The sequence below is a fragment of the Parasteatoda tepidariorum genome, chromosome 9, assembly GCF_043381705.1.
Source record: "Parasteatoda tepidariorum isolate YZ-2023 chromosome 9, CAS_Ptep_4.0, whole genome shotgun sequence".
Classification (NCBI taxonomy): Eukaryota; Metazoa; Arthropoda; class Arachnida; order Araneae; family Theridiidae; genus Parasteatoda; species Parasteatoda tepidariorum.
The window spans coordinates 84,716,811-84,742,723 of NC_092212.1; the positions used below are offsets into that span (position 1 = coordinate 84,716,811).

The 25,913-nt window shown below is 28.9% G+C and overlaps 1 protein-coding gene across 3 annotated transcripts in view; it reads left to right on the forward strand.

Annotated features, from left to right (window-relative positions):
- The window catches only part of LOC107448522 (phospholipid-transporting ATPase ABCA1), a 149,132-nt gene that overhangs the window by 104,444 nt on the left and 18,775 nt on the right, over nt 1-25,913 (forward strand). For 2 of the 3 annotated variants that reach the window (XM_071185715.1, XM_071185714.1), the window contains 13 exons: nt 847-1,085; nt 2,915-3,029; nt 4,421-4,635; nt 5,579-5,642; nt 6,507-6,653; nt 10,143-10,172; nt 13,660-13,814; nt 16,441-16,568; nt 17,986-18,084; nt 19,299-19,538; nt 21,582-21,765; nt 23,411-23,580; nt 25,597-25,774. In XM_071185715.1, coding sequence (XP_071041816.1) covers nt 847-1,085; nt 2,915-3,029; nt 4,421-4,635; nt 5,579-5,642; nt 6,507-6,653; nt 10,143-10,172; nt 13,660-13,814; nt 16,441-16,568; nt 17,986-18,084; nt 19,299-19,538; nt 21,582-21,765; nt 23,411-23,580; nt 25,597-25,774 — 1,964 coding nt within the window. The remainder of the gene's footprint in view (nt 1-846; nt 1,086-2,914; nt 3,030-4,420; nt 4,636-5,578; nt 5,643-6,506; nt 6,654-10,142; nt 10,173-13,659; nt 13,815-16,440; nt 16,569-17,985; nt 18,085-19,298; nt 19,539-21,581; nt 21,766-23,410; nt 23,581-25,596; nt 25,775-25,913) is intronic. The other variant, XM_071185716.1, reaches the window with a different exon arrangement.

Consider the following 25,913-nt stretch of genomic DNA (forward strand, 5'->3'; position numbering starts at 1 on the left):
AGTGACTGTGTTAAAAGTTTCATAAAAGTTCTGTTCGTTTTATTAATGCCTACTATAATTCATCACCACTGAAAAAGTAATTCAGGTTGTTCCTGTTGTCGTTGGCCATTAAGGCAATGGATATGATTGTTCTTATTTTCCAGTGGCACCATCTATGACCAAGAACTCAACTTCTGCCACACCCATACATCACACCAGTTTACAGGGCGATCCTATTCATACAACCATTCATTCATACACAGATCTGGCGCCCTGCCAACTAGGCTATCCCGGCCCACCACGTATATAGACGCCAATAATAAACTGAATTGTCCAATTAACCAGATCCATCAAAGATCAAGTTTTTTAACCCAAAATCCACTTTTATCTTATGATTTCTCGAAGGGGTCCAAAAATTGCTTACTAGTAGGGAGAGATAGGAATGGGTTTTGAGGGTTAAAACCCCTTTAATTAATCATTCTTAAGAATTAAATGAGTTGCAAAACAATTAGAAAATTTATTTAATTCATAAAAAACGTGATAAAATAATGAAAATAAACACAATTCAAATAGAGTCTTGCCGTATTGAATATAGTGCAGCTTTCAGGAGAACTCTTCCAGGCATCAGTCTCTCATCGTGGCGGGGACTATGGTTGCGAGGAAAAGTCACTTTGAATAGGAGTGTGGGGTGAATAGTTTTGTCTTAATCTTGGCATAGGTTATTCAGTGTGGTCTGTTTTTTATGTTGCACACTATACAAATGTTTTTCTTTAAAAATAAGTTTATTGCTGTTTTTTTTCCTTATTAGAATATTTTAAAATACATATAAAGGAGGTTAATTATTTTTTTTCTCATTATCTTATGCAGGTCGTACAGTCATATTAACTACTCACCACATGGATGAAGCTGATTTACTGGGTGATCGAATAGCAGTTATAAACAATGGGAAGTTGAGGTGTTGTGGATCCTCTCTGTTTTTGAAAACCCGGTTTGGCAACGGATATTACTTGACTCTGGTAAAATCATGTGATTACAATCTCTCTCAGAGAAACAGCAGGGGATCTTCGAGTACAGTGAAAGATAACTCTACCACCAAAAGCACTAGTGTAAGTAGAACTCCGTGGAAAAATATGTAAGGTATTTTTTTCAACCATTGAGCATAGTTTAATGCGTTCACTGACATGTCACCCATATTTGGTTGACAGCAAAGTTTCTGATCGCCCCTCGTCACCCATATTAAAAAATAAATTACAAAGGCAAGCACTTACTTACATAGACAAATTATATACTAGTGCTGTAATTTTAAAGAAAATTAATTTAAAACTTGTTCGAAAAATTTGGAAGATACATTAAGTATTACACCAATAGCATTAACCTATGTATTGATCAGCAATACAATGGAAAATTTTTAAGCCTGTGACTTTATATTTTTATTTGCAAATTTTTGTTTCCATGGTAAAGCTAAATATCAGGGTTCCCACGGTACTTCAAAGTCCTTGAATTTTGTTGGGAAAAACAGGGGCTCTGAAAAGTCCTTGAATTCTGTGATAGGGTACTTGAAAAGTATTTGATTTTCTGGAAATTAAAATGACTTACAAAAAGCACAAAAAAATTCTAGCTGAATTTATAGAAATTGAAATCATTGTTCTTCCTTCATTATCCATTTGCCATTTTCTGAAGAATAGTTAGGGTCAGAAAACTGAGAGTTCAAGACCCATATATTTATTTACTTCTCCTATGATTATGATTGGATGACAAAATACAAGTAAACATGGGAGAAATCAATTGTGAGAAAAAAAATATTGAAACAAGCCATGTCTAGTATTAATCACTGGTTTCATGCAATTTGCTAATTTAATTTCATGAAAAGTTTCACTATCTGATGCCAGTTTTTAAAAGTTAACAAGTATCCAATGTCAATTGGAATTTTTTTTTTATAGTCTTGAAAGATATTTGAAACAGCAATATTCTAATCTCCATATAACTATCTGCAATTAATAATATATATCATCTAATAACTATCAGACATTTGCATTGGTAGCTGTAGGCTATGCATATTAAACAATCACAACTATTAAACAATGTAAACTTGATAAATTTAATGAATAAATTTTTTTTTTGTCAACTAAGCATTGTACTTTTAAAAATATGCTATTTCTGCTTCGATGTAATTATAAAATCTAGTTTACATGTATTTTAGCCTCCTAACTATATTACTGAATAGGATCTTGAAAATTTGATTTTAGGTCCTTGAAAGTTATTGAAAAGTCCTTGAATTTTTAAAAAAAATGTGAGTGGGAACCCTGAATGCTGCATCCACTTCTGTTGCACATTAGTTCCACTACCCAAAACACCATAAACTATTAGGCGGCTTTAAAATTATTCAGATTAGAGTTGCATTAAATCAGGGTATTTTACAATATTATTTATTTAACAATAAAAAATACTCCAGCTGTATTTTACAAAATATTTTATTGTGTTTAATAGATACTTTCAATAGCAAAATTTCATTTTAGAAATTGGTTAAAATTCGTTTAGAATTCATTATTCGCAAGAAAATAAAAACATAATATTTCAGGGTTTTTTTCAGACCTTGTCAATGCATTTCATATTAAACCTATGGGAAAACTTTGTTTAGTTCTCTTTTTATTTATAAATTTTTACTTTCAGCTAATCACATTGTTACTAGCATGTAGCCAGTTTCCATGCCATAACCAGGAACTCTGCAATTGTGAGGAAGCCTTTATAACCTTATTTCATTGTATTGGCATTGATATAAAATCAGACTTCAATATTTTCCGTAAAACAGATCCGTTTTTCTAGGAAATATAATTTAAAAGATAAAAAATAATTTATACTTACGGATTACTTAGTTCCCAGTTCATTGTAACCCTTACCAATATGGCATGACTTGGACGTATATCTTCTTTTCTAGGAAATGACCGATGAGGGTGTAGCAGACATGTCTACAGTAGATTCAAAATCAGATTTATCTGAAAACAATGTTCTGTCTGACAATGGATTTAATTCCACATCCAGTTCTCCTTGGGGTGAGTGTCTAATTTCTTATCATTTCAATTTTTAGCTTAGTGTTTCTTTTATTCGTTATATTTCAAGCAAGTTCAAAAGTGTACTCTTAAAAACTCACTATTTTTTTTATTTCGATCTTATACTCAGTACTTAATCATTCATTTTAAAACCACCAAGTACTAATTCAGGTGTATCATTTGCTAATTGCTATTAGAGTTAGTTTAGTGCTAAAGCTGTCTAAAATTTTTTTAAATATTAACTACGATGTGTTTAAGAATTCAAGATGTAGTGTTGAAATATGAAATTCTTTCAATTGATCTTTCTACAATGACAATAGTAACAGGAAAGGGAAATGTCCTTAATCCTCCCATCCTCTAAGTCTAACCACTTTATGGGGGGCACTTCTTTCTAGAAACGTTATGTTAAAATATTTTTTTGGATGGAGATTGTTTTACGAAAAGAAATTCATTTAACTTACTATAAAAGCAATTTAATTTGTAAGACTTTTTTTTGTAGGTGGGTGGGCTTTTCAAAATTTTACCTAATGTATAGCCTTGTGTTTAAAACTACAAATTAACTTCGTGATAAATGGATTAAATGAACGAAAGCATTCCGCACAAGAGAAAGTAGATGCTTAGTTTGGGTTCCTGTTTTTGATCAGACGTGAACCTTAATTGGTACCCGCGTTTATGTAACGGTGCATAGCATTTTCAAAAAGTGCTTAAAGATGCTTATTTTCGTTTTTTAAAAGCCCTTAAAGGTGCTTCTTTCATTGATTTTAAAAAGTGCTTCATTTTACCTTTCCAAAAATGAGATTTTTTTTTCTTTACCATGTTGAATTTTGCCACATATTATGCAAAAGCAACCTTTTCACATTGTTCTTTTCAATGTTTCCACAATCCATTTCAGCATTCAAGGTTCATAGCGTATGAAAGCGCCCATCATTTTACAGGTTTGATGAAATACTTGAGAGTTTGCATGTGCGTCTGCTGAGCTGTGTTTGATGAGATTATTGTCAGGTTTCATTTTTGACCATCTGATATAAAACCGAAAAATCTCTTGATCTTTTTATAATGGCTATTATAACCAAGAAAAGAGTTCTTTGTCAGAAACTAGTTGTTTTATCATCACATGAAGACTTTGAAAACTATTTTGCATTTTGTTAATGTATATAGTGCTTAAGATATTTTTGGAATACTTAAAAAGTACTTAAAGGATGCTTGTTTTTGTTGAAAGATTTGACTACCCACCCTGAATTATGAATCAGAATTACAGGTGTTATAGGTGTGCTATAAGCAAAAATGTAAGCATTTCGTGTGTACTGAAAAAAATAATCTGGATAGTGATTTTTTATCTATTGCCCTAAAATCTGTTAAATGCATCATTGTGTTTATTTTTTTAACTTTCTTAGGTGGTTCTTGTATCATATCGCAATTGACACGGTTCATTCATAACCACGTACCTGATGCAAAGTTGATGGAAGATGTTGGTTCTGAAGTATCTTATCTAATACCTCCCTCTGCGCAGAGATCTGGAGAGTTGCAGAGACTTTTCAAAGCAATGGACGGCAATCTGGACGAATTACATATCAGCAGTTACGGCATATCCGACACTTCACTCGAAGAGGTAGGCTTCCATTATGCCCTTCAACTAAATCTCATTCCGCTGTACAAAATTGTTCGTCTTGCTCACTTCTTTTTAGTTTAATAAAAATAACTTGCATAACAGATGTCTTTCGGTTGTGCATTACCTCATAAAACTTGTAAGATGTTCAATCTGCTCTTTAAAACTTGCAATCTGCTTTTTATTTAAAACTTGTTGTGGCTGTGTAGTGTAACTACCACTACGATTATTAAACATCAATTCACTAGTATATAAAACGTGCTAACTCGATTCTATTTTGGGGTACTTTTTGATAGATGAGGGTTGACTTTATCGATAACACCATCACCACATTGGTGACTCGGATGTGATATGTTCATGCCTACTTCAATGCATGATCCACATAGAACAGTTGACTTGCTATTTGTGACTTCGTCATTGTTGTTCTCGCACTGTTGCTTCTCAGTCTCATGTGTACACAACGAGATCCCGTACAAACTCGACTGTTAATAGCGATTACACACACAACTGTGAACTTAATACAGCTCTCAGGGCAAGTGCTCGAAATTTGGTGAACTTAATAGAGTTCCAGTCTTTCGCAAATACGGTAACTAGCGGTATTCATTCATCTAATTCAATCCCTGATAAAATTCTGGTGGAGAAGTATCGTAAGGTAACTATCACTACAATTATTAAACATCAGTTCACTAGTATCTAAGACGTGTTAACTCGATTCTATCTTGAGTTACCTTTTTAATTGGTGACCCGGACCACAGCTACTTCAGTATTTCTCAGTCAGTGAGTGAGTGATGATTAGTGAATGTGGATGGGTATTCAACAATTTTTCTTTGTTGATTTCATAGAACAGAAATCGAGTTTTTGTTAAAGGATGATTTTTGCATATAAAAAAATGGCTGATGTTATTAGCGTCAGTCTCTGAATTCACAATCTCTTTTTCATTGAATAGGTTTTCTTGAAAGTCACTGGAGAAGCTGGAATTGTTGAACCCGAAGATGAAGCTACGCCTGAGGGTAAATAGAACAAAATTTTCGTTAATCATTTGTAGGAACTATCATTTAAAATCAGAACTATCATTTTGAGAAAGTAATTAAAATCAAAATATATTTAAAGTAGCTAACTGATTTGTTTTTAACTACTTGTTTTTTTTATTTATTTTAAATCTCTATTTTAACCCTAAACTTTTCAATTAAAATTTTATATAACATGTTATTGTCATTAATCATTTGTCAGAACTATCATTTAAAATCAGAACTATCATTTTGAGAAAGTAATTAAAATCAAAATATATTTGAATTATCTAACTGACTTGTTTTTAACTACTTGTTTTTCAGTTTATTTTAAATCTCTATTTTAACCCTTTTATCACTTTTTTTAACCCTAAACTTTTCAATTAAAATTTTATATAACATGTTATCGTCATTAATCATTTGTCAGAACTATCATTGAAAATCAAGACTATCATTTTGAGAAAATGATTAAACTCAAAATATATTTGAAGTAGCTAACTGATTTGTTTTTAACTACATTTTTTTAGTTTTTTTAAATCTCTATTTTAACCCTTTTATCACTTTTTTTTAGCCCTAAACTTTTCAATTAAAATTTTACATAACATGTTATTGTCATTAATCATTTGTCTGAACTATCATTTTGAGAAAATGATTAAAATCAAAATATATTTGAAGTAACTAACTGATTTGTTTTTAACTACTTGTTTTCTGTTTTTTTTTTTTTTTTTTTTTTTTTTTTTTTTTTTTTTTTTTTTTTTCCAACCCTTTTATCAATTTTTTTTTTACCTTAAACTTTTCAATTAAAATTTTACATTACCTGTTCTACACATGAAACAGCTTTGTGCTAATAGAAATCATTGTTTGTAGATGAACTTGCTCAAAACATGGATAAAGAGAAGAGCAAATGGTTCAGTTTCAGAAGCACATTATTACACCTAAAACTTCACAGTATTGCTAGGTTCTTTGGTAAAGAAATCAGTGATAAAAATATTGCCATGACTTCTGAAGAAACAGGTAAGAAATAAAACATTTTATGCTTAAATGATTTATATTAGAACTTTTGCTAAGTAGTGATTCATACTGTTTTGCTTTAGATGCTGTAATATTATTAGCTTATTTGCTTAAGCAGTTTTATAGTTCCTAAGTCGAAAAAGTTTTAGACCTCACTGCGTTTTTTATTCATTAGAAGCTTGAGCATAGATGTAAATTCTAATGGAATTGCTAGTTTTTTATGGGCTTTTGATTTAATCAAAACCCCTTTTTTAAATTTGGGAAAAATAAAAATAAATTCCTTGAAATTGGAAAGTTTCCGTGAAAATCCTATAAAATTTTTGATTAATATAGCTGCTAACTCAACTAGATTTTGCCACTTTTTCCTAAGCTTTTTGATTTCATCAAAATTTTTGAAAATCGGGAAAGTTTATAAGGAATTTGTATGAAATTTTAGATTTTTGAGAACTATTATATTGTGAACTATTAACTAAGAACTATTATATTTTTTACCATTTTTAATTTTTTTATACTTTTAAAGTTCTAACCTATATGTGATTCCGAAAGATTTTTGAATTTAGAAAGTTTTAGAAAAATCTCTAAAACTGTAAAAGTTCCTGAAAAAATCCTATTAAACTTCCGATTACCGTAGCTGCCAACTCTAGATTAAGACAGTCCAAAAAGTCCTGAAAATAGGGGAAATTTATGAAAAAATGTGTATTGAATTTTAAATTCTGTAATTTTTATTTAATTTTTAGCTGATAACTATCATATTTTTAACATCTAATTTTTTTTTTACTTGCTTCAAAAAATTTAACCTATATGTTATTTAAATATGAAAATAATATTCATTAATATTAAAAATTTAGTTTATCAGTTATTAATGTACAATTTTTTGTGTTTATTTCACTATATTTATTATAAAAAAATCATATTTAATAGGGTAAATTATAATTTTTTTTTAAATAAAGGTTTTAAAACTTATGAAACAACATGCAACATTAATGTAAGAATCCATGCTTTTTTTTAAATGTCATGTGATAGGATGACATAACTTCTACATTTCAGTTAATATTCTGTTTTTTTTTTCAGAACAGCAATTAAATTAATATGGATAATCTTTCTTAATTAAAATATTATAATTAAGTAAAAGTAGGATTGAATTTTCAATACATAAGTTGACTCCATTTATTAAAATAATTTATAACTCGAATTGGACATTTTTAAGCATTCGCTAAAGTTCTTGGTTTGGTTTTAAACGATTTATGATTTTGATTTAAAAGTTATTCGTAATTATTTAGGTGCATAATTATTAATTAAATGCATTTATATGTGATTATTAATTAGTAATTTGAAGATTTTACAATATGGAGTAATGTTCGTTCCTCTGTGCTGTCTAAAAAAGTGCTGTAATTTTTGTTTTATGTTATTGTTATGAAATAGAGCGCAGAAGTCCTGGTCATCTTTCTGTTTTCCCCCCCCCCTTCAATATTAATTTTGAAACATACCATTAATATAAAGCAACCACTGATTGTTAATGCTTGCTAATACATTAAGCATTTGTAAGAGGAAACCAACATATTTTAAAATCTATTTTTAATTAATTATTCAAACCATCTTAAAAGCATAGCTAAACTGATAACTGAATTTAAAATGATCAACCGAAATTATGATTTAATAATGCATTTTTTTTAGTTAAATCATTTGTTTTATTTTAAGCAAACAAACTTTCAAAATATATTTTAGAAGAAAGAAGAAACAAAAAAATTTTTTTTAGTGTTTTCTTTTTTTAATAAAAATTATGTTTGATATGTTGATTTAGGTCGTTTTTTTTTTTTTAACTGATTGAACATCTCATATAAATATAGTTTTTAGAGAACTTTTTTTTAACTTAATCTTCTTTCTATTGGATGTAAAATAATAATTTTCTTAAGAAAGTAAAAATAAATATTCATTTTTTTTCTTATATATATATATATTTTCCTATTCCACTATAGTAACATTTGTTTATAAAAGTTATTTATTTGAAAGAAAAGTAAGATTGTTGTGGTAGCTTTGCAAAACTGACACATAAAATATTGATTGATTTTTTGCTTCAAAAATTTTATAAATTTAGCTACTAATTAATTTAATCAATTAAATCCAAAGTCATGCAATTAAATATTTTATTTGAATGTAATTAAAAAGATTTGAAAAAAAATTATTGAATATACAAAATTTAAATATTTTTAATTATACATAATTTATATGTAATCAATTAAAATAATTATTACTTCATTAAATTGTTATGTATGAAAATAAATATTATCCTATATAACATACCAATTAATGGTGGTTTCTCTGGGAGTTAATCTTTAGCTTAGATATTTACAAAAATGATAAAATGCTTCATTTTAAAACATTTTTTTTTTAAATTCAACTTGTGAAAAAGTGTAATTTTCCATACAATTATGTCATAATCTAATATGTTTAATTTTTAGAAATTAGAAATTTCTTTGAACTTCTGAAAAAACATAATCTTTTAGTTAAAAAGTTTAAAACAGGAAAATTTCCTTTACGTAAACAATCAGATAACCGTACCCCAATAAAAGAGAAACCTCCTCAACTTCAAATTAATACTTGTCATTTTATTAATTCTGAAAATAATATGCAATTGCAAAGGAATTGCATTAAATTTTTTGCAGTGCTTTATTTTCTGTTTATCCTTGAGAGGGTACTTGTCTAGAGCTATTTATCAGGGTTGCCACTCCACAGGAAGAATAGGGAAAACCTGGAAAATACAGGGAATTTATAAAAATCACCTAAAATAACAGGGAAAATGCAGGGAACTTTAATTTTTCCCTTCACAGGATACAGGGAATTATATTTCTTTTTTTCTAAGTGGTGACCTTTCAAAACACTATCTGTGAGAATATTTAAGGATGATATTTCAACTGTACTAAACTATTTAATTTACTATAGCATTATTTGTATGAAGTATGTTAATCTGTTCCTTATTTCTTTAACTTTTTCTTCCAATTAAAACTAGTATAAATAGACTAATATAGTCTCAGTGATTGCGTATTTCCTCTTAATATATTGTGTATAATACAGGATGCGTAGCGTTTTAAAAAGTGCTTATTTTCGATTTTTGTTTTTAAAAGCCCTTATAGGTGCCTTTTTTCATTGGGTATTTTTAAAAGGTGCTTAATTTCCCCTTTTTCAAAATGAGATTTTTCCTTTACTATGTTGATTTTAGCTTCGAATTATGCAAAAAGACACAGCTCACATTGTTTTAAAGTGCTTAAAAGGTGCTTATTTTTCGTTAAATAATTTGGCTACACATCCTGTAATATATACAGGGAATTTTATCTCCAGATTTGAGTGGCAACCCTTTTAGGTACCATTTTATCTCTCTATTTTCATGGTTTTTTAGTGCCTGAACTTCTGTGCTCTGTATGTTAGTAAAGCTTTATTGTCACTGTAGAGTGCATGTCGCACTAATGCATTTTATGTCGTTTTGCATTGTTGCAGCTGTAAGGGAAAGCCTGACGGGTGGAAACGGTGAGTTATTTTCTTTAGGAAACACCCCTGTATTCTCTGCTTGGGACAAAACTTTTGGAATTTCTCATCTTCCTTCATAACACAAACTTCCCTTTTTTTTACTTCTTTATTATTCCTCTTGGCGGCTGATTGCATGTTCATTTTTTCAGCATCTCTAACACACATACATAGGCACCATTTGTGTTTATTGTCTATTCTAACATTGCTTATTTTCTGTGCCTTTACCATTAGTAACCATTTTTATTAACATTAGATTGTTTTTTGTTATTAGTTGTATCTAACCAATTTGTTTGATGACTTTAGTTTCAAAAACCAGCTTGGTCTATTATACACTATTTGGTCCAAAGTATCCGTACACACAGTTTTAATGATGTGGGAGCGTCCTGTGTCCGTTAGTTCCTATGGTTGGAAACATGTACTCGAGTTGTATGTGGACATTCTGGACAATGCCGCACTTCCAACTCTATGAGAATATTTCGGCCCATTTCTCTTGCAGCAAGATAACTGCTCCATTCTCACAACGAGGCTTGCACAGCAAAAACTGGACTGGCCTTCTTAGATCCCCCATCTAAATCCCATGGAACACCTTTGGAACGAATTAGAGCTCAGATTACGTAGCCGGACAAATCGACCTTCCTCACTCTTCAGCTTGTATCAAAAACTGGTGGAAAGTCTTCCCAAACATGTTCAAGCTGTCATTGATGCAAAATGGAGACCAGCATCATATTAATATGTGACTCAGGGCGCTCTAATTCCATTCTACTGGGCGTCCGGATATTTTTGGCCACATAGTATATAAATGGGCAATTCTGCCATTTCAGAAATCCTTATTTGCAGACTTTAAGAGCATATAACTCAGTTAAAAAAGTCGATCAATACTACCTAATAATTTTTGTTAAAATATATCTAAGTTTAAATGACACTTACTTTATTTTAAAAGTTAAAATTGTGTGCTATGTGCATAGCACAATATGTTTTATCCATGACAGTTAGTTTTTAATTAGTTAGTTTAACAGTCAATTTTCTAAAGGTTTCCAAAAATTGGAATAAATGTATTACGCTAAGACTTATTTTCTATAAACCTATTTAAACTGCTAGAATTCTCTCTCGTTTATTGAGCTATATGCTTTTAAAATCTGCAAAAACAACAACTTTCATAAATGGTGGAATTCCCTCTTAAATTGTTTCTCAAAAATGTACAGGAAGTAAGGCAAAAGTTGTTTATTTTCCTTACCAAAATGCAACAAATTTAAACAAAATCTGAATAAATTTAAACAAAATCTTCACTGTCACTGTGAACTAAAATATTTTCTTTAATTTCTATAAAAGCTGAGAAATTTTGAATGCTTTGGTTATTAATTTTTTTTTAATTTTTTTTCAATAGCATTTTTAAAAAAAAATTTCATCTATTCCAAATGCCTGAATCAGAGATTTTTTTAAATAAATAAAATTATCTCTTCCATATTTGGTTTAGTTGAAATTAAAGTCATCGGCCTCAGTTATGTTATTATTTTAATTTGTTCTGTGATTTGATACCATTTAAAATGTGTTTCATTTTGTTGTTTTAAAATTATCTTTGAATTAACTTCCAACAAAATTTAGTTATTGCAACATTTTTTAAGCCAAATTTCAAAAAGAGTTAGCATAAATTATCAAATCAAATTTTAGGCATAATTTGCTGATACTCAAATAAATTTTAAACATTATTTTTGGAAATAATATGCATTGCAGATGTCTTTAAAAAAATTTCAATTTTATTTTAATATGTTCCTAAATTGTAACTTTGTTTTGTAAATTTTACAAAAGTAACATGATTCACACGCGATATAAATTCAGTGTTTTAATTTTTCTAGCTAAAACTATGTCTGTAAAATATATTTTTAATTCAATTTTCAGTTGGTAAGTTTTTTTCCTTATAATTTTTTCTACTTATTCTCTCGAATTAAGTATTTAAAAATTTTCTTCTAGTCTACTAATATGCACTTATTTTAATTGAACATGTATCATTATCTTCTTAGAGCTTATTTGGTATATAACTTATTATTTTTATTTTCTAATCCTTAAATATCTATCTATCTATCTATCTTGAATAAAAAAGCCACCTTTTATTACATCACTTGTTCTGAACTTAATTTTGTGCTTATTTGAATTTCTAAGAACATAATAGAATCCATAGTCAATCTTTAAGTACATGTTTATATATTACGCTGCTTTGCATAAAGCTATGATGTTTTAACATAATATATTTTAAAAATATCGCAACTACATAGTAATATTTTTAAAAAATATATTAAAACATCATAGTAAACTGTAATACAGAAAATATCTATAAAAAAAAATTAAAAGTAATATTATTTTATTTTTTAGATTTGCTAAATAATAACATAAAGTTGTAAAAGTATTAAAATTATTAAATCACTACTGGATGTTTTGGCATTTCAGTTTAAACAATTAGCCCTGTGGCCGAATTTTTTCTGCCTTTCCGCGACATGCCTCTCTAATGCTCAGAACAAATATGCATGTTACTAATTAATTAATTAATATTTAAAGTACTAATGAAAAATAATTAATTTAAAGTAACAAAAACGTCAACTTAATTTTTTAAAAAAAACTTTTCGGTTAAAATAACATATAACTTTTTTAATCGAATGTGTAATATTTTTTTATTCTAATATAATGGGCGATATTCTCTTATTTGGTAGGGGAAAAATACACTAATACTTTCCTTTTTCGCCTTATATAAATCATCATCACATTAAAAAAAATAATTAAAAAATCATGAAATCCATACCATTAACTACCGAAAAAGAGATCGAAGGCGGAATCACGTGAATTGGACTCTTCGGAAAGGGGTTACTAAATGTGCTCTTTCATTTCAAGATTCAGTTGTTGTAATAAATAATACCAGATTAAAAATATAGGAGTTTAAAAACTGTGTGTAAATCAATAGCAATAACTAAATAAAAAAATTTATAGAATGAAAATTTCTGCAGAAAATTAAATGAAAACGTTTTACTTTGGAAAGGAAAAATCTTTCTGCAAGAACTCGGTAACGTTCTGCTACAATCTCGCCACGATTTTGTCACAGGGATAATTAGTAAGTTAAGTCTTTTAAATGTACGTTTTTTCTGACATGTTTTATGTAATTAATGCGAATTTAAAGACTGACTTAGAATTATTTTTTTCTATAAAAAATTCTTCCCAATGTTCCATTGAAACTTAAAAAAATTTACTAATATTTTGGTTTAAATTTAGATTGCATGTCATTGTTTACCAATCTTAAGTTTCTTAATCTATATTATTTTCTTAGCATCCCAATAGCTCCTAATGTCATATGTTGTAAAGCTTTTTGTCTAAACAAAAAAAAAAAGCTCTCCTTAGTCTAAAACAAAAAAAAACCAAAAAAAAACTTAGAAATTGTGTTTGACTACTCAAACTGCTTTTTAATAGCAATAAAATAAATTCTAAGTGCTTATTTTATTTTTAGTGTGTGATAACAACACACATGTAGATTTGCCACCTTTCCCTGAGCTTTCTGAGAAACGCATATCTGGAGCTAAATTGGTACAACGCCAAATGGCTGCTTTCCATCTTCGAAGATTCCATCATTCTAGAAGAAATATCAAAGGCTTATTTTGTGAAGTAATTAATTATTTTTTAAACTGTTATTTTGTCTTGGAAAACTAATTACAGAGCTGTGACATAAATAGTTAGAAGCTTTTACTTTTATCTGTACCTATGTGCTAATATTTTTTGGTAATAATTATTTTCATAAATGTTTCCTTCCTTTAGAGATAATTTAATTAAAATATCAACAACAAAAAATCAAATACTTATTTTATCAGAGATGATTGTGCTCCGGAAAAATTCCGGATTTTTCGCTAACTGCAATCTGTTAGTTTCTGGAAATCCAAAGTCCAGAAGTTTTACGAAATCACCGATCAGATTTATGTATAAAATGCTTATATATTTTATTTAAAAATATTAGGAATATAATTTATGCTTGGCATCTCTTTCATTTGTAAATATTTTTTTGGTAGAATAATAAATGTGATTAGAGATAAAAGTAAACTTATACATAATTATTCATTTAAATTATGATGTATATAATTTATTTGCAATTTCATTTTTTGAAAATATTAATGATTTAAATTTATAAAGACATTAAATTTTTTAAATACGTCGTTAATTATTTTGCTCAAGAAAATTTCAGGATTTTTTGAGTTGGACTCACAATTACCCCTATTTTATGTAAAATATTTTTTTTTAATGTTTTAGATGATGATTACATCATTTGTTATTCTAAGAGAAAATTATATTTTGACAGCTATCGCATCAAAAATCAGTTATTGTAATTATTTACTTTAACAAATATTATAAATATATAAATGTTTTTGTTTATTATAATTATTCCCTTCACAAATTGCTGTTTTTAAAATGAAGTTCTTCAAAGATTCTTTGATTCTAAAAAAAATACCAAAAGCTTGTTTTATGAATTGTTGATAATTGTTTTAACATTTATTGTCTTAAAGGAATTTTTTTGAAAAAAAAGCCATTACATTGCTAATTATTTAAAGCAATCTTTCATCTAGTTAACTTTATTATATATCAGATTATATAAACAATGTATAAATGTCTGTAAAAATACATTTATATACATATATTTTAAATACATATATTTTTTTTTAATTCTTAACCGTCGATGTTTTTTCCTTATTTTATTTTAGCAATTATCTGTCTCTATAAATAAGTGCTTATCTTAAATTATTCCATCATTTTAGAAAAAGGATCAAAAGCTTCTTACATGGTATATTTTATTTTTTGTTGTACTGTGCACAAAATAAAATAGTATACTTCTAATTTTATTGTCAGATTTTGAGATATTAAGATGCAATCTTAATAAGTTTAGATCTGAATCTTAAATTTTGAAATTAAATAATTCAGACAATATTTTAAATTACAAAAAATACTTTTTCTCTGAATATATATAACTTTTTTTTAACCCACTGGCGGTTATGCACGTAAAAAATCGCATTTTAACCTGCAGTGTTCTCTGCATAGCAAAACCAGTTTTTCCATGTTAATGGATAGGAGAACTGTGTATAGGGGAGAAACATTCTCTCAATTTTGCCCATTTCCTTAACTGCCAGTGGGTTAAAATGGTATTGAACCAAGATAGCAGTCAAAAGTTTGAACCCCTTAAAAGATAATTTTACTTTTAGCATATTTACCCATCCCACTTTTTTTTATTGCTCAAGAATTTTGGCTAAATCCTTTTGGATTTTGAGGTTTTGAATTACATGATTAAAATATTGTAATAATTTGTATAACTTTTTGATCGTTAGTAAATTAAATAATTATGAAAAAAATATTTACATCAAATTATCTCTGAATGGAGGAGTTTTTCAGTTATGTGTAAAAAGTTTTCAATTTGCGTAAAGCATTTACAAAGTATGGAATAGTGAAATTAACATTGAGGGATCCACCCCTACCCCTACAATTCTTCTCCTGACCTAACTGTTGGCACCATATTTTCCAAATTGTGAGTACTCTCAATATTTTTATAAATAAACTGTAAAGATTACATCCAGTTTTTTAAAATCTGATCATTATATCAACAATTATTAAGGTATTTTCTATTTTGTTTTGCATCCTGGACTAGAGATTGTTCTGTGCCCATGTCTGATATTTTGTACTAAGCACTTAAAAGTATCTAGTAACCTTAAATTAAGCTGCATGAGTAAGCTTTTAACATAAACTGATGCCAAAAAAATGGTATTGACCCACCTCTGCCCTGTATATTTAACATTTATTTGCATAAAAGCAACATCTTTAAAGGGTCCTCCTCTGATCTAAGAGAAATATCGAAAAACTCGTGTTTTTTTTAAAACTTAATAAAAGAATAACATTAATTGGAATGAATTAATATGTGTGCATAATATACTATATATATATGTAAATTCATAAGTCTACAGTAATCTTTTAAATTGTCATTCAAATATAAAGATTTTATGATCTAAATAAAGAACCTAAATTTCAGATTGTGATGCCTGCTGGATTTATTTGTGTGGCTTTAGTATTAGCTTTATTTATTCCTCCTCTTGTTGAAGAACCTCCTTTAGAAATTCAACCCTGGATTTATGGACCTCCCAACAATATATTTTTCAGGTATTTATCCCTTAAAATATTCCTTTAAAAATTCCTATCTACATGAAATAAATATTTAAATTACATACCATTAACTACCNATAAAAAACCTAAATTTCAGATTGTGATGCCTGCTGGATTTATTTGTGTGGCTTTAGTATTAGCTTTATTTATTCCTCCTCTTGTTGAAGAACCTCCTTTAGAAATTCAACCCTGGATTTATGGACCTCCCAACAATATATTTTTCAGGTATTTATCCCTTAAAATATTCCTTAAAAAATTCATATCTACATACAATAAATATTTAAGATAAAAAAACTGGGTGATGGAAATTTTGTGATTGACAACCAAATAATTAAATTACTTTTATAAATACAAAGCATCTTCTTTAGATCATCATCAATAATCAATACTTGAATCTTATAATATATATACTATATATATATTACCGTGAATGATTGAAATCAAGAAAAATCTTGATTTTTCACTGGTGAATGTCATCAGTCACATTGTCGCTTTGGAGATTGTGCGAAATATTTGTTATATCCGATTTGATTTTAATTTATTCGCTGATATTATATTTATTTATTTTTTTAATATTTTCTGTGGATAGATTAGGAGAAACATTAGTGTTTGGTGTGCCGGTTAAATGCATACTGGGAAGTTGCTTTTCATCTTAAAACGTTGATGTGACACAAACCGGGTAAATGTATGCCTGGCAGTGCCACTAAATTTTTTAAAAAAAACATTGATGTAGGGCAACTAGACCTAGTATATATTTCGGACATTTACCAAAGCGACTATGTGATTGTCAACATTCACCGGTGGAGGTCAATAACCATCAATTTCGGTCATTCTCAATAACATGTATATGTATGGTGCGTAGCGTTTTTAAAATGTGATTAAAGGTGCTTATTTTTTATTTCCTTTATTTAAAAACCCTTGTAAGTGCTTTTTTCATTGGGTGTTTTTAAAAAGTGCTTAATTTTCCCTTTTCAAAAATGAGATTTTTTTCGTTACTATGGTCGATTTTTACCGTGTATTATGTGTGCCATGTAAAAGTGTGCTTTTCACATTCTTCTATTCAACGTTTTCATGATTCATTTCGGTGCACCATTGGTCCATAGCGTATGAAAGCACCAATTATTTTACATGTTTCATGAAATACTTGGGAGTCCACATGTGTGTCTACTGAGTTGGATTCGGTGAGATTATTGCCTTCTCATGTGCAACTCTGCACAATTTTGAAAGATATTCTCAATTTCAGACTTCATTTTGCACCCTCTGAAATTGAACCAAAAAATCTCTCGATCATTTTATAACGGCTAATATAATCACAAAAGGAGTTCTTTGTCAGAAATTAGTTATTTTCTCATGATCACGTAAAGTCTTTGAAAATTATTTTGGATTTTGTTAATGTATATAGTGCTTAAAAATATTTTTTGAGTTCTTAAAAAGTATGTAAAAGGTGCTTATTTCTTGATGAAAGATTTGGCTAACCACCCTGATATACATTTTAAAAAGAAGCAAATAGTTTTCTTAAATAATCCACTCAAATGCAAAATATAAGAAGTATTCAAAGTAAGTTGCAGCAATTGAAATTTATTTTTATCTGTTTATCTATACCAATCATCTGTTTGAAAGTTGTTGCTTTTGTGTGTTTTAGTAATGAAGACACCCAGAGTCCTATATCTCAAAAATATGTTGAGTCACTTTTATCTCCTGAAGGAATGGGTACAAGATGTGTTAAAAATCATCCTCTTGAGTAAGTTTGCCTCTTTTAAATAATATATTTGTATTGCAATTTCTATTTCATAACTGAAATTTTATCCTAGTTTGATTCATTTTGAAAACATTTAAGATTTTTTACTTAGTTACCTTCGTTCATTGAGGTTAATAAAATTTAAACATTTGATAAAATAAATTTATAGTGTATAGTTAAATAAGACTAAAATAATGTCTTTCCCTTAGAAAATTTGAATTTTTTTTCAAAAATATCATTTACTCTTCATTAAACTATTCAATTTTGTGTTTCATTTCATATATAAACCCTCCCAAGTCCTGAAAAATTGTTCTGTAATTTTCAATGTGTGTGTATGTGTTTTTTTTTATTTATTATTTTTTTTTGATCCATATAAACTTTTTAGTTTAAACCTTCGAACTCTACTATTGCAGCATTGAAATTTAGGTATGACAAGCAGTTTTTGGTCATGCTGACATATTAAAATAAATGTGCTATGAGTTTAATGTTTTCCATTTTTTCCATTTTCCCAGAAATCTCCTAGGACAATATGTCCCAATCATCTTGAATATTGTAAAAATATGCATGCATAGGAATAAATGACGAAAATAATATAAATGCATCGAATTATTTTTTCTTATCAGAAGTTTCCATTATAAGATAATCGAAACAAAACTTTGTCTTATAATATTTTCATCACTAATGGGATATATTGTCCCACTGGTAAGTACTATTGGAGTATATTGATTCAATGTAAAGTACTATTGGAGTATAATGATCCAATGTAAAGTACGATTGGGACAGCATATCCCCCAAAACAAAATGTGTCAAAATTTCTAAATCTGATACTAAATAGGTACAATTATTACTTAATAAGAACAAACTTAACTATTTCACACAAAATATAACAAAAATATAGTTGTACTTACCTCAGAATTTAGAAAATAAGTAAATTGAAACGAGATTGAGTAGCGTGTTCGCAAAAAGAAGTCCGCGATGAGAGTGTTGTCAAGTTCCCTTTAGACATATTTTTATTCCCTAATGCCTAAAGAACCCTGAAAACATTTTAAAAAAAACATGCAAAATTGGAATCTGTTTATCCATTAGAGAATAAAGTTTAGTCTTTGGGTTGTATATATCCTATTCGGGTCAAAAGGGTTAAGTGTACATGGTTTACAAAAATTTTAAAAAAACCTACATATGCTTTATTTTCTCTTTATTTATTTTTTTCATTTTAGAGGTCTACCTTGTGAACCATTTAGCTTTAACAGATCCTTCTTAATTGATCAAAATCCAAACAACAATACATATTTAGAACCTTGTTTATGCACAATTGGAACTCAGGCATGCCCGGCAAGTGCTCTCGGAACGAAACCCCCTAGTGTTGCTGTTAGTAGTTCTGATATTGTTTATAATATGACTGGACGAAATATATCTGATTGGTTGATAAAAACTCGTAAGAACTTCTATAAGCAAAGGTAAGTAAAAGTAGCAAATATGTTCTTTGGGTGAAGCTTAACCCTCTGACTGCTCCATTTTTGGACCGAAGCCGCTTTAAAAATTTGCTTTACACTACGCGCTTTCCGCCCTTATGAAATTGCTTTTCATTACGCGCTTTCAAATACGGCAATTTAGAGGACAACTAATGACATCTGTTGGTCAAAACGTAAATTAAACGTCTAATACCGCTGATACGGGGAATAAACGGGATGCGCTCATCAATAAAGGAAGAAAAACACATGCCCGCGGGATGAGCAGATTTTTCTACAATTCAGTTGCCCATGGAAATCGCGGGATAATCAGTCAGAGGGTTAAAGCATTTAAGTTCTTAATATTTTTATTTGGTTTTCGAAATAACTTAAATGGCTATAAAATTAAGCTGTGTTAGGAACCGATATAATTCAGTAAAAAATTTAAATATCTAAAGAAATAATTTTTTGTTTTGTGTCATAATTTTTGTTATTAATCTGTTATATTTGAGCCATGATGACTCAGGGGATAGAGCGTTGGCCTTCCAATGAGGTGAAGCTGGTTTGAATCCCAGCACTAGCACCGAGCACAGTGCTGACGTAAAATATCCTCAGTGGTAGACGGATTATGGGTTAGAGTTCTTTTGCCGTCAGACTAACTGTGGGAGGTTTTTGTAGTTTTCCTCTCCATGTAACGCAAATGCNACTCCCAGCACTAGCACAGTGCTGACGTAAAATATCCTCAGTGGTAGACGGATTATGGGTTAGAGTTCCTTTGCCGTCAGGCTAACTGTGGGAGGTTTTAGTAGTTTTCCTCTCCATATAACGTTGGTTCCATCTAAAAGTCCTCCATGAGGCAAATTTCTCCTAATACGTGATCCATAAGTTCCCTTGTCTTCTGGATTGGGTTCAAAATTATAAGGCTGTGGAGTTGAACATTAGTAGTCATAAATCCAAAATTAGGTCGGTTGTTCAAAGACTGTTATAAAATAAAAAAAATAAGTTATCTTTAAATATTACTTTGTGTTGCACACATTTTGTTGAATATTTAATTATTTCTCGACAGGGTTTTCCGTAATACCATCTTTAATATATATATATTTTGAAAAACTTGTCAAAAATAAAATGAAAAAATTATGCTCATTAAGGATTGAAACCGAATAAAGGAATATGCTATCACAGTCTAATGAATCACTCGTGACATGGTGCGTAGCATTTTTAAAAAGTGCTTAAAGGTGCTTATTTTCGATTTTCGTTTTTTAAAAACCTTTAAAGGTGCTTTTTTCATGGGGTGTTTTTAAAAAGTGCTTAATTTTCCCTTTTCGAAAAAGAGTTTTTTTTCTTCCCTACCTTGTCGATTTTCACCACGTATTATGCAAAAGCGTGCTTTTCACATTGTTCTTTTCAACGTTTCTCCAATTTATTCAACCACAATCTATTTTGGCATACCGTCGGTCCATAGCGTATGAAAGCGACAATCCTTTTACAAGTTTGATTTAAAAACTTGCGGATCCGCATGTGCGTTTACTGAGCTCCGCATGTGCGTTTACTGAGCTGGGTTCGGTGAGATTATTGCACTCTCATGTGCTGCATTTTGCTAGATATTCTTAATTTCAGGCTTCATTTTCCACCCTCTGATATTGAACCTAAAAATCTGTTCATCATTTTATAATGGCTAATGTAATCAAGAAAAGAGTTCTTTGTCAGAAACTAGTTATTTTATCATGATAATGTAAAGTCTTTGAAAATTATTTTGCATTTTGTTAATGTACATAGTGCTTAAAAATATTTTTTGAGTGCTTAAAAAGTACTGAAAAGGTGCTTATTTTTTGTTGAAAGATTTGGCTATGCACTCTGTATAAATGTCTCCACTTTTCTTTCAAGCACAACCATCCTTGTCTTTTTTTTACAATTATATTTGATTATGTGGCTGTTAAGTGTGTTAAAAACGTTATTTCTTTATGCAACTTTATTTGTGAACAATATTTAACATAGAATGAAGCATTATTTTTTGCTTTAAAGATATTGCTGATTTCATTTTCTTTAATTTAGATATGGTGGTTTCTCATTTGGCCTTAAAAATCCAATCACAACAGTGAACTTCACATTCTTCCATTATATAATCAACAGATTTGCTGATCGATTGTTAAATGATGATCAGCTCACAAAATTGAGGGATACGGTGATCAACCTTGAGGATAAGTTGAGAAGTGTGGAAGTGTTTGACAACATCAAAGTAAAAATTAATTTTTTTTTACCTCATATTTTGATTATAAAGAGGATGAAAAGTAGTAGCTCTGTAATCAAATTTTAGGTTTTTCTCAATGTAATCACAAAGCTCAGACAGTTTTAAGAGTTTTTAAAATAATGCATAAGCATATAAATATATAAGCTTAAGGTAATATACTTAATTTTGGACTATAAAAATTTTTTAACACGCCCCATTGTTTTTCACTTTTGTTTTAACTTTTATTCTATCTAATTTTGATGATTAAATTCAAATAGTAGATAAATTTAGATTAAACATGGTGCGTAGCATTTTTAAAAAGTGCTGAAAGGTGTTTATTTTCGATTTCTTTGTCTTAAAAGCCTGTAAAGGAGCTTTTTTTCATTGGGTGTTTTTAAAAAGGGCTTAATTTTCCCTTTTCAAAAATGAAAATTATTTTCTTTACCATGTTGATTTTCGCCACGTATTATGCAAAAGATTGCTTTTCACATTGTTCTATTTAGCGTTATTCACAATTTATTCAACCACAATCTATTTTGCCGTACCGTCGATCCATAGCGTATAAAAATTCCAATCATTTTACATGTTTGATATAATACTTGCAAGTCCGCATGTGCGTCTACTGAGCTGCGTTCAGTTAGATTTTTGTGCTATTATGTGCAACTCTGCTGCATTTTGCAAGATATTCTGAATTCCACCATCTGATATCAAACCGAAAAATCTCTTGATAATTTTATAATGCCTAATGTAATCAGGAAAAGTGTTCTTTGTCAGAAACTAGTTTTTTTTTTTCATGATCATGTAAAGCCTTTGAAAATTATTTTACATTTTGGTAATGTACAATAGTGTAATGCTTAAAAATAGTTTTTGAGTGCTTGAAAGTACATAAAAGATGCTTATTTTTTGTTGAAAGATTTGACTAGGCACCCTGTTAAAAAGATTTATTTTTCATTCTTGTATAAAATTTTTACTAGAATACTTTTTAGGAATTTTTTGTGTTTTCTTTCTGTGGTTAAATGTCGTGAGCTCTAAAACTTTTCTGCGAAGTTTTTTTTCAACTCTCTTTCTTCGATCCTCGATTTTATTCTGAATTAAAAAAAATTCCAATTGTATTTTTTTCTTCTTTTTTTGGCATTTTAAAAAAATTTTGAAAATAAGAGGATTTTAATATCTTATGTCAGCATTAATCTTTGATGTTATAAAATAATAATTAACCAGTACTACAAATGAAGGTTTTAAATTGAAAGAGTAATTTTTTTATCCCAGGGCTATTTAAATATGAAATAAACATCTTTTTGAAGTTTTGTTTCTTTTGAGAAGTACATAAATATGTTTGTACTTATGTAAAATTTTTCTAAATATTTTTTTAATAGCTTAAAATTAATCCAAGTAAATTGAATCAGTTCACTTTAATTAGAACGGTTACAAGTAGAAAACCGAAGTCAAGCATAACTGGCTGCGGTCAGTAAGCGGGTGAATGACCACTTCAATCGGCGTGCGTAGGGACCGATGATTCGCGGTATCGGGGATGTTTTCCAAACCGCCCCCAATGGCACATTGTGCAGCTCTAGTGTGACGTAAATGACATGAAAATATTGACAAAAATGTCAATCGCTACAATAAAATGTTTTTAAAAACCAGAATAATTTTTTAGGTTTGGTTCAATAATAAAGGCTGGGCCTCATCTATTGCTTACATGAATGCAGTGAATAATCTTATCCTGAGGTCTCACTTGCAACCGGGTGCCAATGCCAGTTTCTATGGGATATCTGTTATCAATCATCCAATGAACTTCACACAAGACCAGCTTAAGGATGAAGTACTGTGAGTAGTTTTATTTCTTCTGTTTTTTTTCTTTCTTGATACTAAGGAATGTAAGGAATTTTGAGTTTTTCCTTACAAACTGGAGAAAATACAGGGAATTTTGTTTCTTATTTTTGTCTATTAAAAAATTGTAACCACTGAAAGTGCAATCTATGAGATATTTAAGGATGATATTTCAATATTAAACTAATTCATTTACTGTAGCATTATTTGTTTTAAGTATGTTCAGCTGTTCCTTTTTTCTTCAAGTTTTTCCAGCAACTTTAACTAGTATAGTTAGCCAATTACAGTTCATACAAGAACCTAGTGATAGTGTTATTCGTCTTAATATGTTGTGTATAATATGTACAGGCAAACGCCGGCAGAATAATATAAAAGAGGGTGCAACCCTCTAACAAACTACCCCCCTCCCCAAAATTTTTTTTTAAATATTCTGTTATTACATTTTGTTTTGTTATTACATGTACTTTCATCTGTTAATTTTTTTCAAGATAAATTTCTTCATTGTTAACAAGATATTTAAAAAAAAGTACGAATTTATGTGGTACGAAATGTGGAGGAGTGGTGAAAATTCTTGTGAATCCCTCGAATACATCAATTTAGTTATTGAGGCCACACCGTTTTATCTAGCTGTAGCGGAGGCAATCAAAATTGGCCTAACTCTTGGCCTCAGCTACTACTTGCACTATTGAACGCACTTTTAGTACAATGTGACACACCAAAATATGGAATCGGTCTACAATGCCTCACGAGAGATTAAGTAGTTATGCTCAGTGTGCATAAGAAAAGAATCAAAGATAACTCAGAATTCATTGAACAAAAGCAGATTTGAACAGCTAACAAGACGATTACAAATCTTGTTTGATTAAACATTTTTTTAATTGTTACGTATCAATAATTACTTAATTATTTGTTCTTGAATAAAAATATTTTTAATAAAAAAAAATTTATACTCTATAATTGTTTATAAATAAAGCCAGGGCACCCCCTTGCACCCCGCTGCCAGCGCCCTTGTGTACAGGGAATTTTTCTCTCCAGATTTGAGTGGCAACTCTATATTATTTATGTGGCAAGATATTTAGAACATAATTTAAATTTCAGTAATAACAATTTTCATTTATTGTAAAAATAAAAATTATTTAAGCATTTTGTCTGTTTCTACTGGTTTAATAAAAATTCTCTTGGTTTTTGTACATTTTAGAAAATTCCCTAATATATAGTAAATTTTCTAAAAAAAATCTCTATTGAAATAACATTTTTAATTAATTAAATGCCTATTTTTGTTATATTTTGTACTATTCAAAATTATGAGTAAACACAATACATAGCATTTCAAATTGATTTAATGTCAATCAGAACTGGAAAATAATGCAGTTTTTCTATTTTGATGACTAGAAAAAACTCTAAAATTCCTTATGTGAAAAATATTTAGTACATTATGCAGCAACTATCATAAAATTTATAGTGATTCGTAAAATCTACTGGATTTTTTTCTATTGCTCTTAAATATTAGTTTTTTTCCAAAATATATTAAAAAGAATTTAACTTTTGTTTGTTTATTTGTTTATTTTTCTAAGTGATAGGTGTGTCATGTTCATTAAATTTTATTTAATAAAATGTTCCATAGTTTAATGCAATTATTAATATTCAGTTTTATTGCTTGTTAAATGATATTTTTGTTTTATTTAACTATTTTTTATAAATGACTTATATACTAGACTTGTAAATCTAATACAAATTTTTAAATCTATGTTAGTTTGAAGAAGAGAATATTGAAACTGTTGTGTGAATCATTTAAAAAAAATTTAGCAACCAATAGTGAGGACTATTTTTTATTAAAATGATTCTTAATACAGTGAGTAAACAAACGGAACTAATAAGGATGATTTTGCAAAAAATAAATAAAATGTTTGTAAACAGGCACACTTTTTAAAAAAATATTTTTGATCATTATATTGTTTTTAATGCTTTCAAATCCTTTATTTTAATGCACTTTTTCTCTCCTTTTGTTTACAGAGAACGTAAAGGTTTGGGCTTGATGCATGCTGTGTGCTTAATTTTTGCCATGTCTTTTGTATCTGCAAGCTTTGTTATGTTCCTTATTGAAGATAAAGTCACAGGATCAAAACATTTGCAGTTTGTTAGCGGTGTCAAACCTGTTATATACTGGATAGGAACTTATACATGGGATCTGGTAAATACAAATATTTTCATAAAACAATATTATAAGAAATTATTTGAGTTGAATTGTATTATGGGTTCAACTGCAGGTCCTGCTCTAGGTAAATTCGCCAAATATCTAAAGTGTTAGCGAAATTTCAAAAGTTTTAGCC